Genomic DNA, 23,328 nt, shown 5'->3' with positions numbered 1-23,328 from the left:
AGTACCTGATATTTAAAATTTTAACAGTAACTTCTCAAAAAAATACTTTTATTTATAGTTGATTGTAGCTTATTGTTTTAGGGTTGAATGACTGGAATAAAACATGATGTATGAGCTCAGAATTACTGGTTATTATGCATAGTAACTAACATGTGGCCAGTGATGTAATAAACTACTACAACTCATTTAAACCTCCCAGTCCCTCACAGCAGTTGAAAATCTTGAACAGCACTGCTGGGGCTTGAACTGGAGAGCAGATACACACAACAGTGTAAACAGGATTACAGTCTGTTGTGCTGCTCTAATCTGCTTTGTGGCAAACAATACACACTAAACTCTTCAGGCTTAAACACAATTCCACAACACACTTGTGCACCCAGAACAACGTGGGCGAGCCGCCATTTGACCCAGCACTTTTCAGACTACTGAGGCTGTGATGACCCAGCACTTTTCAACTGGAGTCACTTATTTAAAAAAAACAAAAAACAAAACAAAAAACAAAAAAAAGGACAGTGCACTACTCTCCAGAACCCCACGGAACACACTGATCTATAAGAACTTCTGGATTCAGTGAGAGATCTGCTGCTGCTGCTGCTGCAGGGTAAATATTGTAATATGCTGCATCAGGTTATTGTTGCATCACAGCTCAAAGCTAGGCTACAGGAAGTGCTGTAGACACCAGTGCGCTTTCAGAGTGCTGGAAAAGATATTCTTACAACATTCATTCCACAATTAGATACAGTTTCACAAGCACCATATCAGAACCCTGCGGGCTACATGACTGCCAAGTAAATCAAAATGATTTCTGCTTTAGGACTAAGACCTGAATAACAGCCCAGAGTTTAATGTGTTAAAGCAATGTGAGGCCACATGTTACAGAAGAGATTTTGGCACAGTTAAGGGGTGTTGCAGCTACTGCAACAATAAATGAAATGTAGAAATTTAGTTATGAACAATAATAATGTACTGTAATTTTGTTAGCTGATAAATATACTGTATTTATACTAAAATATAATAAATACTACTTGCTATAAATAAATAAACTTGGCCCCTGGAGGTGCTCCACGTCTAAGTGCTGCTTACACTAAGTATCAGTATATTACCTCATCACACACTGGCTGTTTTAAATTGTATAAAAAGTGTATTTTTCATGTAAATCAAGTAGGTAAATCCATGACTAAAATTGGACTGATGATGTACATTTTGACTGGAAGAACAGTGGTGAAGTAAATGTATAGGTAAAATTGCATTGCTAAGGTAAATTTATGACTAAAATTACACTGTTGAGGTACATTTGTGACTAGAATAGCTGTGCTGAGGTAAACGTATGATTAAAATTACATTTCCAAGGTGAATTTATAAATTGCACTGCTCAGGAACATGTTTGACTGAAATGGCTGCACTGATGTTAATGTATGACTTAAACTGCATTGTTGAGGTAAATTTATGACTAAAATTGCACTGCTGTGGTACATTTGACTGGAATAGCTATGTTGAGGTAAATGTATGACTAAAATTGCAGTGTTGAGGTAAATGTAGGGTTGGGCAGTATGACGGTATTTCGGTACACCGAAAGGATCATATTTATCAGTTTATCCTGCAGCTTGGGGTGTTTTATGTGAGTTACTCACAGGTAAAGTTACAGCTGCTTCTCAAATATTCCTCATCTCCTGTTTCTCTACTTTCTCTCCTTTTTTTATCTCCTTCGCGCGCATATTCTAATCCCATACAGAATTCTACAGTTTACTCAGGGTTTTCTGTCGTTATTTCACAGCTAGCTCGGGCGCTGTAAGTAATTCCGCGGACCGCGAAGGGCTGCGCGCTGCCGAAATCTGACCCCCAGAATCCGGCTCCCCTTTGGGAGCAGAAACGGCACAACACCACCCGCTGTTAAACTGTTGTAGTTGAAACAGCGCTTATAAATAAATTAACAAACACGAAAATGAGAGTATTCAATCCGCAATTTCAGTTCGTTTGATTTTTTTTCTTTTAATTACCATTTTTATTAGTTTCAGTCAAGGAGAACTTTCACTTTCAGTTTTCGTTATTTCGTTCGTTTTCGTTTAAAATAATACTTTGTTACTTAGGTATATGGTGATTATCAGGCCATAGCTTTATATAAAATAAAAATAGTATTAAAAATTAGATGACTACATAGACTATTTCCTGGAGCCTGGACTCGACCCGAGATTTTCCATTACTTTCCTCGGGCCGGGTCGGGTCCAGGCAGAGAAATAAAAATCAAAGTATCCTGCTATTTAAAAGAATGGAAAATTAATAACAATAATAATATAGTTCTGCATACTAGAGTTTAGATTGTCTGCCTGAACCCGAGTTTAAACGCGGCCTAAACGCGAGCTCATCCGCGCGTTTAAAGCTCCGCAGGTGGATTAATGTGTGCGCACTTCGCGCTACTTCTCCTGCCTATGGGCTGCATGACCTGCAGTCTCTCAGCCTGCCAGTCAGACCACAGTGTCAGCAGATAAATCGCGTGCGTTTCCCTACAGGACAAACCATTCAAACATGTGAATGAGCTCTCCACACCTGATTAAAAAAATCACACAGTGCCTGTCTGGCTTAAAATAGTTAGATACAGCTATTAAATGAGTAAATCAACATTCATTGAAAAGACCAGTGAGTATTTCGTATGCTAAATAAGATAGAAGGCAGCAACAAGCTAGAAGCTAAGCTAATAACAGCATTTAATAAAAACTGAAAAATAGATATAAAATGAAAAAAAAATTAACTAAACTAAGATCAAAATGCTAAAGGAAATATAATCTAACGAATTCTAAAAAATCAAAACGAAATACTGTACACACGGGTAAAAAAAATTAAATAATATCCATCCGCCGGTAATACCATATACCACCATATAATCTGAAGACGGTATGGCTATGAAAAATTTCAATACCGCCCAACCCTAGGTAAATGTATGACTAAAATTGCATTGCTGAGGTAAATTTATGACTAAAATTTGACTGCTAAGCTATACTTTCGACTGGAATAGCTGTGTTGAGGAAAATGTATGACTAAAATTGCATTGTCGAGGTAAATTTATGACTACAATTGCACTGCTGAGGTACGTTTGACTGGAATAGCTATGTTGAGGTAAATTTATGCCTAAAACTGCAATGCTGAGGTACATTTAGACTAAAATTAGACTGCTGATGTACATTTTTGTCTGGTAAAGCTGTCCTGAGGTAAATGCATGACTAAAATTGAATTGCTGAGGTTAATTTATGGCTAAAATTAGACTGCTGAGGTACACATTTGACTAAAATTTGACTGCTGATGTACATTTTTATCTGCTAAAGCTGTGCTGAGGTAAATGCATGACTAAAATTGCATTGTTGAGGTAAATTTATTGCCTAAAATTGCACTGCTGAGGTACATTTTAACAAAAATGTACAGGAAAAACAGTGGTGAGGTAAATCTATGATTAAAATAGCATTTTTTAAGTTACATTTATGATTACATTTATACTGTTGAGGTACATTTGTGACTAGAATAGGTGTGCTGAGGTAAACGTATGACTAAAATTACATTTTCAAGGTGAATGTATGACTAAAATTACACTCTTGAGGTAATTTTTTGACTAAAATAGCTGTGCTAAGGTAAATTTATGACTAAAATGACCTGTATATTAGGCATATGAGAGGCTTGCCTTCACTGAGCCATGAACCTTAGGGATAGAACTTGTTTGTTATTGCATTTAACCGCCCTGAGCCCATTAAAATGAGATGGTGGGATTTGTATGGCAGTGAAAGGGGGTGTGTCCTACTTGGCCAGATGTTTCATCAGCAGCTCCAACATCTGCTTGTTCTTCTCTGGAAGGCGGTGAACAATGCTGTGGATCTCAGCCACACGAGCTTCCGGATTATCCAGCTCTGAAAGAGAGAAAAAAAGAAATGACCGAGTGAGTCACTTTTATGCATCCTGATATATTCAGATCAGGACATGCATTGTACTGCTGCTGGCTGCAGGAGCTGGAGCTGCAGGAGCTGGAGCTGCAGGAGCTGGAGCTGTGTATGAGTGAATTAGGAGTGTATGAGTGAAGCTCAGGCTCAGTCTCCTTGAGTCATCATTACCAAAACACTCAGACCAAAGTTTAAAAAATAAAACACACAACTGCCCAGTTTTATTACACAAAGATACTCACAATACAAGCAGAATTGTACAGATTGTAGGTGCATAAGATTAAAAAAAATCATTTAACTTGGTTTAATGTAAAAAAAAAGGTTGTTGTAGAAAATAATTCTCTCTAAAATATGAAGCTCTTTATTTACTATTCAAAAAGACACTGGTGAAACTTCAGTTTTAAAAAAATTGTCAAAATAGAGATAAATCTAAAAAAAAAAGGTTTATATTAAATATTGATGGCAATATTGTGATATAGTGTTTCAACAACAAAAAAAACATTTAGAAAAAATATTTTAAAAGTACATTAAAAATTAGGTTTCAAATGAAATGTTATGGGTAAAATTGTGAGAATAATATATATTAATAAAAAAAAAAGGTTTTTTTTATTTGGGCATATATTTTTATATTTGAGCATTAGGCATTGTTCAAAACTGTCCAAGTGTTGTTATGACAGAATTGTTGATTTATTATAAAAGCATCTTTGACTACAGATGTTTAAAGAACATACTGACTCTCATTGGAACATAACAGCCCTCTTCAAACGCACACAATCACAACACTAGCGGTCAATCAGTGCATCAGCTGGGTGAGTTTATCTGGCAGATGTTTCAGTCAGCGTCGTCCAGTGAGATGTCCGACTACACTGATGATAATGCTTTATGTATAGCCTTGTTATGTGCACTTTGTTTTTGTCTGTCTGTCTGTCTGGCTCCCGGTCTGTCTGTCTCTGTCTCTCTCTCTCTGTCTCCCTGCATTATTTGTTTTTTAGGTCATTCTCAGCACTGCAGTGACACTGACATGGCGGTGTTGTGTTAGTGAGGGTTGTGCTGTATGAGGCTTTTTGATAGGCTTTTTGATTTTGATTTGACTGGTTTTCATTAAAATGCCATATGTTCCTGGTCTCACACTCCTACACACAAGGAGGGATTATAACAAGTCTGTTAAAACCTAAAAATTCCTTGTGTGAGGTACAATCTACCCTGCGCAAAACCCACCCATCTCAGTTACTGACTGGAGAACGGTAGTCATTACGTTTCCATTTATGTTAATAAACAGTGTCAGGTAGGGGTGGTGATATGGACCTAAAATAATATTATGATATTTTATGGTATTTTCACGATAACAATATTCTTGGCGATATGATAAAATAATTTTAAGGATACACTACTGCAACTGAATGAAAATCTAATTTTATTATTGCATATGATATGATATGATATGGAACACCCCTAACTGAGACATTAAAAAATACAAGCATTTTATCAGATTTGAAACAGAAGTCCATGTTCTAAAATGTCATGATAATAATAATGCACTCCAAATATCCAGTAGATATATAATGGGAAATAAGAGCAGTGTGAATTTTCCTTTTGTTAAAAACAGCAAAAAAGTAGTACCCTGATGTAATAATTAGGTAATAATTAGGGTGGGTGATATTTCAGGATGCAATATTGTTCACGATATTTAAAAATGCTGGTGATATTATTGCATACGTTGCAATATTGCACACTCCTAGCGTCAGGGTTGCAGGAGCAGGGAGACGAGGAGGCAGACGCAAACGCAAGTAATCTTTTGATAACAAGAAATAAACCAAAATAAACACAGAAACATGATAAATCAACTGACAGGACTAGTAACAAAATAAGAAATAAACTGAGGCATAAAACACGAAACTAGCAACCAAGACAGAAACGCATAATGTCACTCTCCAATGAAAAACACTTATTTCCAAAACAGCAACTTTACAGGAGAGAGAAAAAACGTTTAATTTTCCAATAGAAGTCAATGTAAAAAAGAGTTTATTCCAGGTCATTTTGAAGAGTTTTTATTGGTCTGTTCATCAAGAAATTTTGGCACAGTGTAAGGGACCGTTTGTCTGTCGACAAAAATGGAGATAAGTGTTTTTTATTGGACAGTGACGATAAGAAACACGTGGGAACATAAAAGACTAAGGCAGGAGCACAATGAAAACAAAACAGGGCCATGTGCTAAGGAACACATGGGGGAAAAAACACGAGGAGACCGGAGGAAAACATGGAGACACACAAGGGGAGGACACAGAACAAGACAACAAGGAGATAAACGGGGTAAGTCAAAATAAAAAAAAAAATGAAAGGGAAATGAAAAGAAAATGACATATCTGAATACCCCAGCAAGCAAAGTAAAGGAGTGTCCTGCGACTAACCCTGTACAGTACATTATCTTATTTTCCTTGACATTTAAAATTAATATTCTGGGACGTGAATTATAGTTGTGTAACTTATGAATGTTCAGAGCAAAAATATAATAGTGGAATATGGACTGGATTTGTTCTCAGGGGGACGACTGTCTGGAAAAAAAATAAATAAATAACGGTCTTCTCAGTGACAAAACTCTTGCATCCAGACGGCAATAAAATCAGCAGTGGTTGAGCAAGTTTAGCATGTCTAAGATATTTTTCACATGCAATCAGATTCCTGGGTACACAATTCGATTCAACAAAAATACAGGTTGCAGCAGCGGCCAAAAAACATTTTTTTCCTAGATGGGACTAAAATAATTTCTAGACAGCCTGAAACACCTAGATGGTTGATCCACGCGAACACTGAACAGTTCTGAAGCTCTGGTGTAGAATGCACATACTAGTTGGCTATGCTCTAAATAGCCTATTGGAGCGTTGGGTTAGCTTAGCTACCTACTTTATGATCAGTCTCCACACCAGTAGCTACCTTAGACTGCATTCATTTTAATTATGACATAAATTATATTTGATTAGCTATATTATATTCAAATCATGGAAGGTAAAAAGTAACTTTTTTACAAAAGTAATGTTAGGTACTGGCCCATTTTAGCTGAGCATTGTGTTAAGAAATTATGAAAGTGACAACTTTCATAATTATCAATCAATTATACTTTTTTAATTGTTCTAAACAATTAATTATTTAAGAGACCTTTGTCAATTTCTAAAAAATATATTATTTGATCTCATACAAAGCTTATTTTAGTCCTTTTAAGTCAAAAAGGGGCCTATTTTAGCTGACACCCCCTAAGTGACATAACTCATATAAAAGCTGGTCACAGGAACGTATTTTTTAGGATTAGTTATTTGATGGTAATGGTACAAAGCTCTTAATTTGCATCTGTTTTGCATACATTTATGTTTTCAGATTTAGCCACACCCCCTCTATAATGTACAGGCCCTGTGCCATGCTGTGTGCCCATTTTATTAGTTCGCCCCTGCCCTTCAAACAGCCAGTCCGTCACTATCCACACCCTGAAAAACACGTTACTGCCCTTTTCTCTCTCTGTCTGTGTGTGTGTGTGTTTGTGTGTGTGTGTGTGTGTGTGTATGCACGTGTGAATCCTTGTCCACACATATCTTTCCCTGCAGCCCATTTTCTCAGCTTTCTCCTGCCTCACATGCTTTCTCTCTGCCCAAACCACAAACACGCAGAAACACACCGACACACTGCCTCCTACCGTCCGCCAGCAGCATAACACCACCCACTGACACCGACGACAAGCTACTGACCGAGCTGTTCTCTCCTAAAGGTCACTGACACACTAATCTATCCAGCAGCCATGATATACTAATCATTCCCACAATCCTCTTTCACAGAACAGAAAGAAAGAAAGAAAGCGAGGGAGAGATAAAAGTCGATTTACTGTGGACTGTGGAATCTGAGTACAATAAAAAAAGTACTTGTTATTATTTATTTAATCCACAGCACTTTTAAAAACTATTTACAGAATTTCTAAAAGGGAAAAAAAATGTATATATAAATTTAAATAATATTTTGTAAATATGTACATTTACATTTACATTTTCGGTATTTAGCAGACGCCCTTATCCAGAGCGACTTACAACAGTGACAAGTATTGCTTTTAGGAAGGGAATTAAAGCTTAAACTAACTTTACTGTGGTACTGAATGACTCAAATCAGGATGAGAGCGATTGGATGGGACTTCTCTATTGATAAATAATGTATTTATGGAAAAAGGGAAGTGATGAAACACAAGACGGGGTGGAGGCTTGGTACGGAGACACAAATCTTCAGACAGCCCACGTGAGATATGCAGGTTGTATAAGAGCCGGGGGTAAATTTAGAGCAGATAGTTGGCAGCAGTGGGATGAGTGGGGCAGCGCTGCAGTATCTGAATCTCAAACTGGCTAGACTAGAACAAGGATAAAACTGATGGTTCCTATCACAGTAGTTTGCTTATGTATACTGTGATGTGGAATATTTACCCTTACATACCTTTGATGTTTTTAAGAAGACCACTTCAGTTTCTGAATCAGTTTCTCTGATTTTGCTATTTATAGGTATACGTTTGAGTAAAATGAATATTGTTGTTTTATTCTATAAACTACGAACAACATTTCTCCCAAATTCCAAATAACAATATTGTCATTTAGAGCATTTATTTGCAGAAAATGAGAAATGGCTGAAATATCAAAAAAGATGCAGAACTTTCAGAGTTCAGAAATCAATATTTGGTGGAATAACACTGGTTTTTAATCACAGTTTTCATGCATCTTGGCATGTTCTCCTCCACCAGTCTTACACACTGCTTTTGGATCACTTTATGCCACTCCTGGTGCACACATTCAAGCAGTTCAGCTTGGTTTGATGGCTTGTGATCCATATTCATCTTGATTATATTTCAGATGTTTATAATTTGGTAAAAATCAAAGAAACTCATCATTTTTAAGTGGTCTCTTATTTTTTTCAGACCTGTGTATATGCATTGTCCCAAAATACTGTTTTCTTCATATGCTGCCTAAGCATGGACTTTACAAGGTCACTGAAGGTGTCAGGTGGTGTCTGGCACCAAAATATTAGCAGCAGATCCTTGCAAATCAGATTTCCTTTTTTAGCACATTCCACAAATGTTTATTTAGCAATTTAGATCAAGGACATTTGGAGGCCAAGGAAACTTATTCACTCATTGCCTTGAGCCGGCTGGCCAGTTTTTAACCTCACTCACAGGATAAAACCTCAAAACATGCACAGATGTGGGCATTCCTAAGCCAAAAACTGGATACACCTAACAATTAATTTACATACTGCCATTAAATGACTTTTGTAAATATTTAAATATCAGTTTGAATTACATACCATCACCTGCACACCCACACACTCGTGTAATTACCCAGTTAGCCAATCACAGGACAATGACAATGGTGCAATGAATAAAAAGCAGATGCAGGTAGGGGTTAACAGCTTCAGGTAATGTTTACATTAACCATTTGAATGTGGGGAATGTGAACTTGATTGTTGGCATTATTGTAAGTGCCAAACTGGCTGGTTTGAGCACCTTTACATGTACTGTTCTCTTGGGATTTTAAGCACAACAGTCTTTTTCATGCAGAGTTTACTCAGAATAATGCAATAATAAAAAAAACACAAAACGAACAAACAAAACACCTATTCACAATTAGAGAATTCAACAGATAATGATAAGAATGGTTAGAGCTGACAGAAAGGCTACAGTAGCTCAGATAACCACTCTGTACGATGGTGGTGATAAGAAAAAGAACAGCCAAGAGCAGAAAGCTGAGGCAGCAGTGCATAAAGGTTCACCAAAACTGGACAATTAAGGACTAAGGACTGATAAAATGTTGCCTGGATTGATAAATCCAAAAAAGTCCAAAGTCCAGGCTGGTGGTGATTATTGCTTAAAGGCCACAAATTATTTGAGTACTGCTGCTCACCACATGTATCCAACCCTTCATGACCACAATTTACCCACCTTCTAACGGCTGTAGGGGATATATGCCATGTAATGTTCACATTACAAGCCACATTGCTCAAATCCAATTTTTTTGCTTAGATCTTGACGGTTCACATTCATAAATGTAAGTGATCTGTATCTGTGTGCAATGTGAACGAATCTGTCTTTGAAACGCCTCACATGCGCACATTGATACGTGTATAAACATAACCTTTTTCACCAACAACAAAAAACGTCATATCTGAGAGACGACTCGTAGCTTTATAAAGGGAAATGGATGTGTTAGCAGCTCATATGTGGAGCATCTTTTACTGGAGTGGAGAGCAAAAAGCTGGTCTGAAGTAAAAAGGTGGAAAAAGACCAGGCGGTTTGCTTTTGCTGTTTTTACAGCTGTAGCTGCACAGCTGCACCAAGAAATGTGTGGGTATGAGAGAGAACCACATAGCGCATGTGTAAAAGCAAAAATGAATCGCGTGAATTCTGATTTTACTGTTCACATGTCTATTGCGTGTCTATGGATCGGATACGTATCAGATTTAGGACCACATATGAAAGTGACTCAAATCTGATTTGAAAAAAAAAAAAAAAAGAATAATAATTTGGCATGTTCACACAACCATGAAAAAAATCAGATCTGAGCCACATTGTGCAAAAAATCTGATTTCAGTCATTTTAGCCTGGTAACGCGAACGTAGCCTTAGATCTTAAGATGCAAGAAACAGAGCACAGAAACTTTCTTTTTAAAATGCCGGCAATCGCAGGGTTCATATTTTATATAAAACGAGAGAGGCTAGTGATGATTTTTTTTTTTATTCTTTCCATCAGTTTGATAAGATTTTAGAAATGAACAGAAAATTTAACCCTTTCAAACCACAGGTTTTATTCTGTATCCTCTGCAGTGGACAACAGAATGTACTACCTTTCATTTTTATCCAGTTCTGATATTTAGAAAGCGGAGAGCTAAACTCGGCCAATAGAATTGTACTAAAAATTGTGAAGAAAGTCTAAAGAAAGTGTTGAAATATGTTGTTTTTCTTCCTGCTTTTTATCTTCAGGAAATTAAACAAAATGTTAACTAAAACCACAATAAAAATGAATAAAATATCTATTTATGTAAATATTATATTATATAACCCCAACATTCTCACACCAAGCAGGACCCAGTGTCCTCTAAAAAATATACAAAAAATATGATAAAAAATAAAGAAAGAATGAGATCTCATTGCATTGTAATGTTTCTTTTACCCATAATGCTTTAATTATCCAAAACATCTTTTTCTGGGTTTCATTATCCTTTCTGGGAGGATTATAAAAAATATGATTTTTTTTTTTTTTTTTAAAGCATAATTTCGTTGCAAAAAAACACACACATGCACGTGCACTTGCATTCAGCTGTAGGCACACATATATCTGCGAACCGATCTATCTCTCTCTTCTATTTTTCCTTCTTTCTCATCTCTCTTTCATTCTGTTCTCTTTATGCAGCAGCACACACAAACACTCGTCTCTCGCCCGCATACACATTCCAATCCTCTGACTTTCTTTCGGCCTCTCTTTTCCAGACGATAGGCGGGCTCCAAGTGGCACCGTGCCCTTTTTCGCATAACCGTTTCGCATAACCGCCAGTCGAGAATAAAATAAATAAATAAATAAATAAATGGGGGAGGGAGGAGGAGCTAAAGGGGAGGAGCAAACTGATAAAAAAAAGAAAAAAGGGGAATAAATAAATAAATAAATATCACAAGTTCACATGAGGACAGGATCCTTATTTCACCTCACTGTTCTGCGCAGCACCGAGACGCAGAGGAAAGCAGAGAGAGACAGGTACAGACAGGAAAAACAGAAGGAGGGAGAGAAGAAGAAGGAAGAAGGAGGGCTGAAGGAAGGAGAGAGCAGGAGAAAGAGAGAGCGAGAGTGCGAAATGAAGGGGGAAACTGTGGTGAATGGAAAATGCAAACTAAATGCAAATGCAATTGATTGTTTAATTCGCTGCTTGTTTATTTATTTCATTAATGACATAATCGAGCAATTCTGCAGCTTAAATACACTAAATCTAGCGCTGGCAACTTTATTTTATTTGTATTTTTTTACAGTTCATTTTATGCATTTGCATGTTTCAAAAAAGTATATTTTAAAGCATTTTCATTTTTTTTATTTCCTTTAAGAAACAGTTTTAACAATAGACAAAAGAACAATATTTTAACAAAATATTTAATAACATGTTACGTTTAATTTATGAATTAATATTTGCGTGTAAGGAATATCTAAGTATTCAAATATTGCAACCTCTGTATATACTGTGCCAATAATAATAAACAAATATAAATCTTTTTTCAACTCTGGATCTAATAACACATGTATTTCACTATTCAAAACATGTACTGGTCAAACTCAGGCAGCTTTAATTCATTTTTCACAAGGTTTCTAATCTGAAGATGGTTACAAAACTCATGTGACATTTAAAAAGCATGTTTAAAAGCAAGTCCACCAATTTCTTTTTCTCTCAAGAAAGTCTTTATTTTAAAGAAATGGTTGACTGTTCAAATTATTTTAATGGCACTCATTCCTGTTACTGGCACTGCCTCCTGTTACTGGCACTCATTCCTGTCACTTTTTATGTTTTGAGTAACAGGACTGAAAGTAACGGGAATGAGTTTTTAGCATAGAATTTGCAAAAATATGAAAATAGCTAAATCGCTGCTAGGCTAATAGCATGACAACATTAAGCACATGCTAGAGATTTTCCCAAAATTTGACAAAACAAATAATATTTAAGAATTAATTTAGGTAACAGGAATGAGTGTTGAGATTGACCTCAGTCATAGTTACAAACAAAAGATCGAACATATAGAAAAACTAATGAGGGAATTTTGGTTTTCCCTTGATCTTTAGAAGAACCAGCTGATGTCACTTCCTGTTGTAGATGTGTCTTGTAGAATGTTCCAGATGTTGCAGATGGGGTAATGTGTGTGTTTTACGGTAACAGGAGTGAGTGAAACCCGGGGACATAACTAAAATGTGTATTTTAACTTAAATATTATGGATTTATTATGAAAAAAATATATTTTTAAAGCATAGACTTGATTTCACACAGCAAAGCAAAAAAAAAAAAAAACTCTGAAGGATTTTATAATTTATAATAATAATTATATATTTCATGGTAAAGTTTATAGTTAGAGAGTGGGGACAGGTAACAAATGCTATTTTTTAAAATGTTTTAATTACATATTTTACTTTTTGTAATTAGGTCAATGTACAAGACACTATGCTTTATAATAAAATGTATTTTAAAGTTATTTTGTGTGCACATTTATATATAATTTCTCTGGGATAGAAATGGCACCCATTTAGTGGAATGGCCCATTTTTATACATAATTACACTATACATTGTATACTATGTTCTATGGATGGAAATGGCACTAATTTGGTGGAAATGGTCCACTTAGATTTAAACAGTCCATCACAAGGACAGTAATAACAGTACTGAAGGTTAAAATGGATGAATAGTGAAAGCAGTGATAAGACAGAGAGAGAGAACAGAAGCTGACAGCAGCTGATGCAGTAGGAAGGACGCTGAGGCTGCAGTGTAAACCTCTGCTTACTGTTTTACATCGAGCCAACGCCCCCCCTGACTTCCTGCTGCTGACCGTGACCGGGTGGCCCTGGTGAGCGGCTGTGAAAGCTGTGTTATCAGAGGCTATCAACGCTGTCAAAATAAATCTGAGGAAATGGGAACTGGGCACTCTCCGCAGAGACAGAAAAGAGGGCGAGACAGGCCCACCACAACAAAAAGGAAGAAGAGAGAGAGAGAGAGAGAGAGAGGGGAAGAATGCTCTTTGACTCACTGGCAGCTTTTATGAAGCTCCTCTGGTACTGGTAGGTCATCAGAGGTGCAGGTAGCATCCTGTCAAAAATAGAAAGACATAATAAGGTTAAAGGATGAACTGATATATAAACACACCTACACAGAAGAACAGAGTGATGAAGAGTGCACGGCCTATTGACAGATACAGTGAAGGAGGCTTTAGAGAGATACACTCAGAGATATTAAAAGGTCAGGATGTTAAAAACAAAGCTCTAACTCTTTCACTGAGAAGAGATTTAAACAAGGAAGATATTACAGCAATAAATACAGAAAAATAGGTACTTTTAAGTCTCTGCAGTGTAAAGAAAAAACTAAACATTATACACTACCGGTCAAAAATGTTTTTCTCTTTATTTTTGCAATTTAAGCTCTTTAGGTTCGTTCAAAAACCAGGAATGGTTTAAAAAAGGTTTGAGTAAAAAATAATAAACTACGGACAACATTTCTCCCAAACTCCAAATAAAAATATTGTAATTAAAAGCATTTATTTGTAGAAAATGAGAAATGGCTGAAATAACAAAAAAGATGCAGAGCTTTCAGACCTCAAATAGCGCAAAGAAAACAAGTTCATATTCATAAAGTTGTAAGACTTTAAAAATCAATATTGGGTGGAATAACCCTGGTTTTTAATCACCGTTTTCATGCATCTTGGCATGTTCTCCTCCACCAGTCTTGCACACTGCTTTTGGATAACTTTATGCCTTTACTCCTGGTGCAAAAATTCAAGCAGTTCAAGCTTGGTTTTATGGCTTGAGATCATCCATCTTTCTCCTGATTATATTCCAGAGGTTTTTAATTTGGTAAAATCAAAGAAATTTTGAATCATTTTTAAGTAGTCTATTTTCTGTATGTGGGCATGTAATCTTTATTTTTAACAATAACATTATAAGTCAGGCTCCTAAGTCAGTCCAAGATCCTCTCTAACTATGTTGTAATTATTTGCACCTGATTCAGATTTTACACATTTTATATATTAATACACTGACATCCCCAAAGTCATGGGACAGCAGTAGAGCAGTGTGTAAACTGATTATGATTTGTTTCCTCAGGTAAAGGTTTGGAAACACCAAACCTTATGAGGCGTTGTGAGCTGTTATCTTGTGAGTGAGTGTGAACACTGAACAACAGATTGCTTAAAGCAAGTTGATTCATTAAGGTATTGTAAAATATTGAGAAATATTACGTTTATTAGAAATTCCATCCATTTGTGTCTCATTAAATTGATGGCTGTGAACACAATACATTCCAGTGTCTTTATGTTTTATATGTTCTATGGTGTTTAAAAGTACTTAATACTCTAAATACTGAATATTGCTTAGTCATCAACCTGTATTGCTAACAGTGCTAACCTGGGACATAAACCGTGGGACACATTTAGGTTAGATTCACCACAAATAAATGAATAATACTGGTGAATGATTTTTAAACCAATTGTGGAAAACCCCAAAGAGTATGAGTTGTGCAATAGTGTAAAAGTGTCTGGATGTTTAATTGTATCACCATTAACTTAAATGTCATGTCATTTACAGCTCTGCCGTCCTGCTTCCAAGGTAAATAGAATAAAGCATAAGCATAAAAATCAGCCAAGGGTAAAAAAAAAAATATTCCTGTCATGCTTTGAATTCTGTGTTCAACTAAAATAGCAGCGCTTGTTTTTTTTCACATGAGCAAGTTATTTTTATGTTAGCAGATCAACAAATCAAGTTCTGCAAGTCGCAGGAAAAAAAATATGCATGTAGAGTGGGAAATATACAGTCTGTGAAATGAAAAGTATGAACTGAAATGCATAAATAATGAATCACCAATGAATAACACAAAGCAAGGCCTGTCACGTCATCTAACTTTGCTAATAAACAATAATACATTTTCCTCCACCTTCTGCTTAAGAATGCCCCAAAAATGTTCTATTGGGTTTAGGTCCGGAGACATGCTTGGCCAGTCCATCACCTTTACCCTCAGCCTCTTCAATAAAGCTGTGATCGTCTTAAAGGTGTGTTTGGGGTCATTATTATGCTGGAACTCTGCCCTGCGACCCAGTTTCTGGAGGAATGGGATCATGCTCTGGTTCAGTATTTCACAGTAAATATTAGAATTCATGTGTCCATCAATGAAATGTAACTCCCCAACACCTGCTGCACTCATGCAGCTCCAGACCATGGCATTCCCACCACCATGCTTGACTGCAGACATGACACACTTATCTTTCTACTCCTCACCTGATTGCCGCCACACATGCTTAAGACCATCTGAACCAAACAAATTAATCTTGGTCTCATCAGATCATAATACATGATTCCAGTAATCTATGTCCATTGTTAACATGTCTTCAGCAAACTGTTTGCCTGCTTTCTTGTGTACAAACTTCAGAAGAGGCCCCCTTCTGGGGTGACAGCCATGCAGACCAATCTGATGTAGTGTTCGGCGTGTAGTGGTCTGAGCACTGACAGGCTGGCCACTCCTGACAGCACTGTCTCTTTCAAAGACAGCATTTAAACGTGACGCTGAGCACATGCACTCAGCTTCTTTGGACGACCAACGCGAGGTCTGTTCTGAGTGGACCCTGCTCTCTAAAATGCTGGATGATCTTGGCCATTGTGCTGCAGCTCATTTTCAGGGTGTTGGCAATCTTCTCGTAGCGCAACAATTCGTCTTGTAAGATCTTCAGAGAGTTCTTTGCCATGAGGTGCCATGTTGGAACTTTCAACTACCAGTATGAGAGAGTGTGAGAGCTGAAATACAAAATTGAACAAACCTGCTCCCTATGCACACCTGAGACCTAGTAACACTAACAAGACACATGAAATTTTGGAGGGAAAATGCCAAGCAGTGCTCAATTTGGATATTAGGGGTGTACTCACTTTTGTTGCAGGTGGTTTAGACATTAATGGCTGTATATTGAGTTATTTTGAGGGAAGAATAAATTTACACTGTTATATAAGCTGCACACAGACTACTTTTCATTGTGTCAAAAAAGGGTAATTTTGTCAGTGTTGTCCTATGAAATCATATACTTACATATCTGCAGAAATGTAAGGGGTGTACTCACTTTCATGATACACTATACAAATACAAATATACAGATACACTTATGTTTCCTTATTTTGGGATTAATAAAAAATTATCCAAGTGAAATTTTTTCCTTATTTCATCTAATAATATAATTTAAAAAGTTGATGCAAATAGTTAGGAAAAAAATAGAGAACTATCATGTGATATAAACATGTTTCAGTTTTTAGTGCAAATAAATAAAATGAAAACACTCTTTTATTTAAAGTCAACATAGCAGCTTAGTTGGATCATTTATGGGATCTTTTTTTTATATAATTTTATTTCTATTTTTTTCCCATTTTCTCCCCAATTTAGCACAGCCAATTACCCGAACCACTCATTTGGACTCCCCCTATAACTAGTAATGCCCCAATACTCCAGGACGGTAAAGACTAACACATGCTTCCTCCGATACATGTTAAGTCAGCCACTGCTTCTTTTCGAGCTGCTGCTGATGCAGCACTGCCGAGCAGCCAGCGCACTCGGAGTAAAGCGCAACGACTCGGCTCCGATACATCAGCTCACAGACGCCCTGTGCTGTGGACATCACCCATCAGTGATGCGGGGAGAGAGCGCCATCTACCCACCCGGAGGTAGCAGGGCCAATTTTGCTCCCTCTGAGCACTGGCAGCTTGATGGCAAAGCAGCATGAGCGGGGGTTTGAACCGCTGGACCACTCGGCACCCACTGCATTTTAGGGATCTACCCAGAAACTCAAAGGGTATTTTTTACCATATGAAGATAGTACTTAAAGCTATTTGCTGGAGTGATAGACTCTTACTAGTGTGTATCAGGTTAGTGGAGATGAGTGTTTACTCTGGCTACACATTACATTCAAAAGCAAAAGTAAGCCTTTATCAAACGATGTGAACAACTACAGCAGCAGTAAAACTGCACTGGGGTCTCACAATACAACAGGATCAGTTCTTGTTGGTTTAAGTTTCAGGATGCCAATATGAAAGGGGGATTCAAACCACTTCAGCAGTTACCTTTAAACCAGCCAGCCCTGCACGACACACTCACTGCTTCACACAAAAAAACGGAAGCAAAGCAGGACAGGCAGACATGCGGGGCACAGCAGGGGTGTGTGTGGGAGCATGGCAGATGGAGCGGATACCTGAGGTAGTGTTTGATAGAGCTGGTGATGGTCTTGATCTCCCATTCAGAGCTGTCCAGTTCTACATCAGCAAACGTTTTGGGATCTGAGGGGAGAAAGGTCGTATATTTCATTCAGTCATGATCCTGGTATAGACAGTGTATTTGCAGATATGGGGAAATGAAATTCCAGACTTTTTAACAGCACTCAGAGACACAAATAAAAACGCTTTCACAATAACCAAAGAACAATATGCATTAAAATGTGATTACTTTAGACTAAAAAATCACAGAGCATGTAATTTTTTAATTTATTAGGTGTAAATAATTAGCTCACCTCACAGCACTATTAAAAACCTGAACATTTGAAACGTGACAAAAAAAAATCCCAGATAAAAGCTGAAAACAGAAAAAAATTTAAACAGAATTTGCCAAAAAAGTATAAAACATATTTTGGTTTGTTTAACTCTTTTCAAAATAATTCCATGTGTTCCTGTATAGCTTTAATGTCGTCAATATTAAATTTACAATATATATAAAAAAAAAAAATGTTACAACCATGTAGTCACTGCAGTCTTGGTGATAATAAATGTATGGATGTGTATTTTAATATTTGTCGTTCTCTATGTTAATATCATAAAATCTGTAAAAACACCAGACGATTCAACCAACACACCCATCCTGCAGCTCAATATTGCTCAAGCCCTTCATCAATAATAAGTTTTTGACCACAGAACCACAGTATTTTTGCACTATTAAGCGCACTTAAAATTCTTTAATTTTCCCAATAATTGCAAAAAAATTGCAAGTGTGCCTTGTAATTCAGGGCACCTTATGTATGAATTTTACCAGTCAGGTTGAAAGGAGCAGTAAAGCTACTTCACTGAAATGCAGAGTTATACAGGAGTTTAAGTTTAGTTTCCAACACGGAGACTGGAGCCATATTAGCATACTAGCTGCTAACTGTGCTAAGCGCTAGCTCTTTTCCCATTTAGAAGTGAGTATTATTGGACTGTAGCTTGCGTGTTTACTGTGTCAAAACACGGAGCACCAGAGCACTCAGGGTTCCTCAGTAAAACGCTGCTGGGTGGCATTAGCTGCTAACCGCGACTAGCACCAGGGTAAGCTGCTAATGCTAATGCTGCTGCACCCAGCCTTAGTGAAAATCTGGAAATGTAAGCTTACTCTAAATAAGTGGCAGCACTTTACTCACCCAAATAAACCGTTTTACAGGATAGAAATCTGTGTAGATTAATATACAGCGCTCATTTGACTTAACAATGATTGTTTTTAAGAATTACAGTTTTGTTTACTTAACTAAGCTTAGCTGTACAGGTCTCACCACCTTAGCGGCAAGACCTACTGAATTAGAAGGAAAACATTCCCTGTTCCTTACTAGTATAGTATAATGTACCTTATAATTCAGTGTGCCTTATAGTCAGTAGAACCACTTTCAAGTTCAGCAGTAATACTGAGGCTTGTAAAAGCTCTACTGAAACTCTGCTGCGCTTGCTGTCTTCAAACAATTATAGCGTATAAAGTGGGCTGTGAGTGGAAGTACAACGTAAGTGTTTCTAATAAATAAATAAAGTGCACCATCAGCAAAGCCTTTTCCATTTTTTTTTTTTTTTTTTTTTTGTCGTCTGTTGTGGCCCTTCACCAAGTCTGGTAAAAATACACAGTATCTTAATCATCACAGACAGCATAGCCTTTATCTCTCTTCTGCACAGCCTAGCTACGAGGCAGCGATATATCCAGACCCTTTGTTTATTCAGAGTCAACAGACAGAGGTGCTTGTCTCCACCATGATTAGCTCTTATAAATGGCTGGTGAATGGGTTCATGTCAGGCCAGAAGATGTTTCACTTAAGGCAAGGGAGGGAATTCCAGCTAATGTGATTAGTGGGGCTCTCTGTAGTCACGTAAGGAAAATACAAGGGTTGGACAATGAAACCGAACCACCTGGTTTTAGAACACAATAATTTATTGTGGCGACGGACAGTTCTGGTGGAAACAGGAGAGTTGAGGTGCACATTAAATTCTGCTGTGATTGTTGGGCAGCCGTGGTTTTATGTTTTTTTGGATACAATCCGGGTTAGCACCCGAACATCCCTTTCAGACAGCTTCCTCTTGCGTCCACAGTTAATCCTGTTGGATGTGGTTCGTCCTTCTTGGTGGTAGGCTGACATTACCCTGGATACCGTGGCTCTTGATACATAACAATGACTTGCTGTCTTGGTCACAGATATGCCAGCAAGACGTGCACCAACAATTTGTCCTCTTTTGAACTCTGGTATGTCACACATAATGTTGTGTGCATTGCAGTATTTTGAGCAAAACTGTGCTCTTACCCTGCTAATTGAACCTTCACACTCTGCTCTTACTGGTGCAATGTGCAATTAATGAAGATTGGCCACCAGGCTGCTTCAATTTAGCCATGAAACCTTTTTTGTCATACTGATATTTTTACGATTATCAAAACCTGAGTAAATATAAAAAACTATTTTTAAATGATTTTTTTTTTAAGGGAAAAAAATATCCAAACCAATCTTGCCCTGTGTGAAAAAGTGTTTGCCACCCTTGGTGGCAGCAACTGCAATCAAGGTTTACCAATAACCGGCAATGAGTCTTTCACATCTTTGTGGAAGAATTCTGGTCCACTCTTCTTTACACAATTGTTTTAATTTAGCCACATTGGAGGGTTTCGAGCATGAAGTGCCTGTTTAAGATATTAAGCAGCCACAGCATCTTAATGAGACTTTGCCTAGGACACTCCAAAACTTTCATTTAGTTTTTATTTTTTTTAAGTCATTCAGATGTGAACTTGTTTGTGTGCTTTGGATCATTTTCCTGCTGCAAACCCCAAGTACACCTGAGCTTGAGGTCACAAACAGATGGCCGGACATTCTCTTCAGGATTGTCTGGCAGAGAGGAGAATTCATGGTTCCATCTATTACGGCAAGTTGTTTAGGCCCTGAAGAAGCAAAACAGCCCCAGACCATCAGACTACCACCACCATGTTTTACATTCAATATGATGTTTTTTCTGAAACTATGTGTTATTTAAATGTGTTAATTATGTGATGTTATGGGACACAGACTTTCCAAAAAGCTTCACTTTTTCACGCCAGTCCAAACAATATGTACACAAAGTCTTGGGGATCCTCAAGATGTTTGTTGGTAAATGTGAGATGAGATTTTTTTTGGTCTTGGAACTCTCCAATGAAGACCATTTTGACCAGTCTCTTTCTTATTATTGAATCATTAACACTGACCCTAACTGAGGCAAGTAAGACTTGCAGTTATTTAAAGTCTTTCTGGGTTCTTTTGTGACCTCCTGGATGAATTGTCCATGTCCTTTTGGAATATTATTGGTCGCCCGTGTTCCATGTTTTCTCTGTTTGTAAAGAAAAGCTCTCACTTTGATCCACTGTGAGTCCCAAAGCCTTATAGAAATGATTTTGGAACCTTAATTTCCTGATTCTACGGGTCTTGCAGTAATCAGGACAGGTTGTGGTTAGTAGTGAAACTGAACTTAGCTTTCCAAAAAGTGTGACTAATCACAGTTGATTTCTGGAAGTGTTCCTGAGCCCATGCAGTAATTTCCAGTACAGAATCCTTACAGCCAGTTTTGAATGCAGTGCCACCTGAGGGCCCAAAGATCGTCAGCATCCAATATTTACAATTGGCCTTGTTCCTTGTGCACAGGGATTTCTCCAGTTTCTCTGGATCTTCTGATGATATTATATACTGCAGATCAGGGGTGTCCAAACTACGGCCGGCGGGCCATTTGCGGCCCGTTTCCTTTTTTGGAGCGGCCCGTGAGGTATTTTAGAAATAGAATAAAAGCTGGCCCGCTGTTAAGCAGGTTTTTATAATGTGAGATTCAAAGTTTGGTGTCAGAACGCTAGGTGTCAGAAACAGGCCAAAGAGTCTAAAAGCGGCGAGAGTGCGCAGTTGTATGGCAGAAAAACGGGCCAAAGAGTCTAAAAGCGGAGAGAGTGCGCAGTTGTATAGCAGAAAAACGGGCCAAAGAGTCTAAAAGCGGAGAGAGTGCGCAGTTGTATAGCAGAAAAACGGGCCAAAGAGTCTAAAAGTGGAGAGGGTGCACAGTTGTATAGCAGAAAAACAGGCCAAAGAGTCTAAAAGCGGAGAGGGTGCACAGTTCTAGCGCAGAAAAACGGGCCAAAGAGTCTAAAAGTGGAGAGGGTGCGCAGTTGTAGCACTGAAAAACGGGCTAAAGAGTCTAAAAGCGGAGAGGGTGCGCAGTTCTAGCGCAGAAAAACGGGCCAAAGAGTCTAAAAGCAGAGAGAGTGCGCAGTTCTAGCGCAGAAAAACGGGCCAAAGAGTCTAAAAGCAGAAAGGGTGAAGTTGTAGTGCAGAAAAACGGGCCAAAGAGTATAAAAAGGGCGAGAGTGTTTAGTTGTATCGCAGAAGAAGGGCAAATGAGTCTAAACGTTGCCATAATTAAGGAGTTTAATATTAAGACACATCATGAAATGAAACATCAATTTGAAAAATTTTAGTTTACACAACACTGTTAAAGATAGATAAAGATAGTAAGTCAAGTTAAATGGTGTGTAAATGAAAGTAATCAGGAAAATGTATTATTTAAAGTGGTATATTTCATCATTTGTTTTAGTACAGAGTCTGTGGCCCGTGACTTAAAATATATTTCTCCTTCTGGCCCCCAACAAAAAAAGTTTGGACACCCCTGCTGTAGATGGTGGGATGTGTGAAGTCTTTTCAATTTTGAATTGAGGAACATTTTCTAAATGAAGTAATGACATTAAATGAATTTCATGACAGTAAAACATCTCACGTTATTGATCTATTTTGAATTCAATATGATTCTATGAGACACACAAATCATTGCATTCTGTTGTTTTTAATATACATTTATTTGGGCCATTCCGATGAACGAGTGCCGTTTGCTTGTTGTAAATATTCCAAATTAAACTTTTGTTAAATATATTTTTTCAACTCTGAATCTAATAACACATGTATTTAACTAGTCAAAGCATGTACTGGTCAAACTCAGGCAGCTTTAATTATTTTTTTACAAGGTTTCTAAGCCGAAGATGTGACATTTAAAAAGCATGTTTATAAGCAAATCCTCTAATTCCTTTTGATTTTCTCTCAAGGAAGTCTTTATTTTAAAGAAATGGTTGACTGCATGTTTTCATAATTGATATTTATGACAAAAGAAATTACTGTTACTGGCACCCATTTCTGTCACTTTTTATGTTTAGAGTAACAGTGATAAGTTTCTAGCATAGAATTAAGAAAGAAAAATGAAAAAAAAAAAAATAGCTATAGGACACTGAGGACACTGAGCATATTCTGCAATTTTACAAAAAAATGTATTTTAAAAATAAACAAATAACACCTAAGAACTAAGTTAGGTAACAGTTGACCTCATACATGTAATTTCCTGGGAACAGGAATAGATATGCCATTTAC

The 23,328-nt window shown here is 37.3% G+C and overlaps 1 protein-coding gene across 3 annotated transcripts in view; it reads right to left on the bottom strand.

Annotated features, from left to right (window-relative positions):
* The window catches only part of LOC103037817 (rho GTPase-activating protein 26), a 182,792-nt gene that overhangs the window by 31,286 nt on the left and 128,178 nt on the right, over positions 1–23,328 (bottom strand). For all 3 annotated transcript variants that reach the window (XM_049466306.1, XM_049466305.1, XM_049466307.1), the window contains exons 15-17: positions 17,890–17,974; positions 13,705–13,763; positions 3,785–3,890 (exon numbers count right to left, since the gene is read on the bottom strand). In XM_049466306.1, coding sequence (XP_049322263.1) covers positions 3,785–3,890; positions 13,705–13,763; positions 17,890–17,974 — 250 coding nt within the window. The remainder of the gene's footprint in view (positions 1–3,784; positions 3,891–13,704; positions 13,764–17,889; positions 17,975–23,328) is intronic.

The sequence above is a fragment of the Astyanax mexicanus genome, chromosome 17 (genome assembly GCF_023375975.1).
Source record: "Astyanax mexicanus isolate ESR-SI-001 chromosome 17, AstMex3_surface, whole genome shotgun sequence".
NCBI lineage: Eukaryota > Metazoa > Chordata > Actinopteri > Characiformes > Acestrorhamphidae > Astyanax > Astyanax mexicanus.
The sequence above is the reverse complement of the archived record's forward strand: the minus strand, read 5'-3'. Positions and strand labels throughout refer to the sequence as shown.